The 3719-nt window shown below is 56.6% G+C and overlaps 1 protein-coding gene across 1 annotated transcript; it reads left to right on the top strand.

The window, feature by feature from the left end:
- Positions 1–4: 4 nt before the first annotated feature.
- On the top strand, positions 5–2331 carry UBL4A (ubiquitin-like 4A; the record flags this gene model as incomplete). The annotated part of the gene is made up of 2 exons (XM_011972979.1): positions 5–295; positions 415–2331. Coding segments are annotated over 2 exons (402 nt in total), but the record flags the coding sequence as incomplete, so codon positions are not given.
- Between the last annotated feature and the right edge of the window lie 1388 nt (positions 2332–3719).

Raw genomic sequence — 3719 nt, 5'->3', positions numbered from 1 at the left:
CGCTCCCGCCGCCCGAGGCGGTCTCGCGTCCCGGGCCACCCCCACGGCGGCGGAGGAGGAGGAACCCATCGATCTGTCTTTGGCAGATGGGAAACGACTCTCGGATTATAGCATCGGGCCCAACTCCAAGCTCAACCTAGTGGTCAAACCCCTGCAGAAGGTGCTACTAGAAGAAGGCGAGGCCCAGAGGCTGGCCGACTCCCCACCCCCGCATGTCTGGCAGCTAATCTCCAAAGTCTTGGCCCGCCACTTCAGTGCGGCAGATGCCAGCAGGGTCCTGGAACAGCTACAGAGGGTGAGAAGGGTAACCCTGGGTATCCTCTCCAGGCCCAGTTCCTCCCAGCCCCTACCTCTTTTGCAGTGTATGGCTCCCCACTGGCAGCCCCTGAATCTTCCTGCCCTTTCTCTCCCCAGGATTACGAGAGGTCCCTGAGCCGCCTGACGCTGGACGACATCGAACGGTTGGCCAGCCGCTTCCTGCACCCTGAAGTGACTGAGACGATGGAGAAGGGCTTCTCCAAATAGCATTCTCGGAGCATGGGGAGGTGCCCAGTGCCAGGCCACAGCAGCATGTCGCACTAAGTGTGTTCACCTGTTGCAGTTGGGCTCATAATAATAGCTGGCATGTACCTGGCTCTGGCCACGTGCTAGGCACTCCTCACAGCTTGACCTGGGTTTGCTTCCACACCCTCAGAAGAGGTGAGCCAGCACAGCAGAGGCACTGGCGATGAAGTGGCGGAGCCCCAGTCGGAATCCAGCGGCTTCTGAAAGTGCCTTGGTGTGAGAAGGAGGAAGGGGCTGCTTGGAGAGCTGGGCTCTGGCATGTCATGTTTAGCCCACTGAGAATATACCCTCAGGTGACTCCTTCCCAATCCTGAAAGGGAAAGCAGCTGTCACCTGACCTCTGGCAGGTCCAACATAGCCTTCAGCTTACCTCTGCAGGAGGCCAAGTGACAGCCAGCCCTGGAACCACCACACCCCCACCAGCTGCTGCAGCCAGTGTGCTTTCGACAAATGAAAAAGCAGGTTGGGGCCAGGGAGTCAGCAAGTCACCCCAGCTCTGTGATGTGACTTCGGGGGAGTCTCAGTGCCACTTTGGTCCCCAGCCACGGACTTTATACAGTGAGGGCCACTCCCCGACCTGAGTCAGTGTCCTTCGTCTCACAGTGCCCCCCTCCCTTCTGTTCAGTAAACAAACTGAAGCCAAAAGCGAAGCAGTGGCCAAGTGTGACCCAGAGATGGGGTGTCCTGGCCCTTAGTGACACAGCTCCTCTCTGGGCACCCTGTCTGCTTGTCTCCTCCAGGAAGCGTTAGGGCTGATGGGTGACTCAGCAAGGCAATGTCAGGACTGGGACTGGGCATAGGCCTTTGCCCTCGTCCCCAGCACTCGCCTCCCTGTGGAAGATGAACACATCCCAGCCACCTGTGTACAGGCGCTCACTTCGTGTGCTCCTTGTTGCCTGAGAGGAAACCTTGGGGTGCCAGGGTGGGGACAGAAACATGGGCTGGGTTCCGGTTCCTTCTCCACTGTGCCCTGTGCATGGGCACAAGAGGACATCTAGCCACCTGCTCCTTGGAGGCCCCCAGGGGTGGTAGAGGCTAGAAGGAAGCCACAGCAGGAGGACGCCACTCTGGGCCCTCCACCCTTGCCAAGTGAGCCGCTCACAGTGTGGTCGGGGCTGCACGTGCTGGAGGCCCTCCTGCCTGGGCCTGATGGGGCAAATATTGGGTCCCCGGGCTGGAAAGATGGACAGAGGCCCAATGGGTGAAGGCTTTGAAGAGCACACAGAAGCCCCTGGCCCCCCACGAGAGCTGGAGAGCCATGTGTATGGCTTCAAAGCCACCTATGGCAGCGACACACTTGTGAGCGTGGGCGGCCTGCAGCTCAGGTGATACATTTACCAGTGCTCTTGTTTGCGTGGTGCCAGGAAATTGATTTTGGAAAATGAAATAACATTAAAGGTGAATGTGAGACTTCCACTTTTATCCAAAAGGAGCTATATTAGCTAGGCTGTTTCTGATATCCAATCATTGGTTTAACAATAAAGGCAATTTGTTTAATCAGTAACGGAAATTTCTTGGCTTATGAAAGTGAAAAGCCCAGTGGTATCGGCATTGGCAGCAGGGGAGCAATTCTTCCAGTGTCTTCCTGCCTCCCTCTGCGTTTGTGTCTGCCACATCCCAGGCCACCACCTCCAAGGATGAAAAGGTGGCTGCCTGCAGCTTCCACAGAATCCCTCCCTCACTGCCTCACTGCCGGAGCAGCACCTTCTCTGTGGCACCTCTGCTGTCTCAGATGCCTCCAGCAAATAAACACCCTTCTTGTTGGTCGGAACTGGATTGTGCGTCCAATCATTTTGGCCGGGGTAGGGCGTGATTATCCGTCAGGGCTGGCTTCCTGGAGCTAGGCATGGGGTCACTTCCCTGGACACACATGGGCTGTGCAAGGGACAGAAGGCTCTGGGGGAGGGCTGGATGAATGGATGTCCTCAATGGTGGCAGCAAATGGCAGCTGTCCACTACAGGGGAAATGCATGTGTCATATCAGGGCCACCTTACAGGTAGTGGAGGAGAGGGCTGGAGGCATCAAGATCACACAGGGAAAGCATTTCCTGAGGCTTGGGTTAGGGAAGGCACCAGAGAGAGGAAACACTGCAGGGATGGGAGACAGGAAGTGGGGGCATCATTAGAGGACACTGGGGACTCTGCATGAAGATGGAGCAGCCACAGGGTGCAGCCCCCCAATGCTGAGATCCTTTAACGGGGGTCAGAATGTTTACTGCAGGTGCTGTGCCCCTCTGAGCCAATTGTCGGCCCTGAAAGGTAGCGCCAAGTCATCCACTGCCCCCTGCCCGGTGAAGGGCCCTGAGATCCACCACCTGCCCCTCAGGGAGGGGTCTCGGGACAGTTTCTGACCCTGCGGCCATAGTGTGACTACGATGACATCAGGAGATAGCAGCTCTCTCTGTATCACTTCTTGGGGGAGCTCATCTAGCTTTGTTTCTATTTCTGTGCTTCACTCCCATGTATATGTCTCATCCCAGCCTCTCTCCTGAGCTCCAGCCCATGTCTTCCAGACAGCGCCTGACTTTGCTGCAGACACCCTGCTCATCACTGAGTGCCCCCTGTGTCCCAAGTGCTGGCAATCCTGAGACTGGACGACGCAGTCCCTTCCCTCTTGGCACTCACGTCCAGCACTGGCCAGCTCCTCAGCACACACATTTTCTCCATGACCCACCTGGATGAATGGCAATGCCACTCAGCCAGGCTTCTGAGGGAGCAGGAGGCCATCTTTGCCTCTCCCAACTAGCCATTCTCCACAGGTAATCAGGCAAGAATATTTTTGGAAGCATCCAAGGCAGCTGATACTGTATCCTTTCCTCCTCTGACCACACTCACCCCCAGCCCCGCATCTAGCGGCTGGCAGGGTCAGGCTGCCCCACTGCTGGGGAGGCTGTTTGATCACATGGCCCAGGTGGCGGCTGCCAGATCTCTCCCCTGCAAAGATGCAGTTTCCCTTCCTGATTCACAGGTAATTTGGGGTAATATTTTGAGACTTTGTGAATATCCTGTCCCCAACAACCTTTCAGCTAATGCTTTTGCCATCCAGTGACAATCCTTGCCTGAATCAATTTTTTTTTTGAGACGGAGTCTCGCTCTGTCGCCCAGGCTGGAGTGCAGTGCAAGCTCCGCCTCCCAGGTTCACGCCATTCTCCTGC

The sequence above is a fragment of the Mandrillus leucophaeus genome, unplaced genomic scaffold, assembly GCF_000951045.1.
Source record: "Mandrillus leucophaeus isolate KB7577 unplaced genomic scaffold, Mleu.le_1.0 Scaffold1325, whole genome shotgun sequence".
NCBI lineage: Eukaryota > Metazoa > Chordata > Mammalia > Primates > Cercopithecidae > Mandrillus > Mandrillus leucophaeus.
This window is presented reverse-complemented; position numbering and strand designations above follow the sequence as displayed.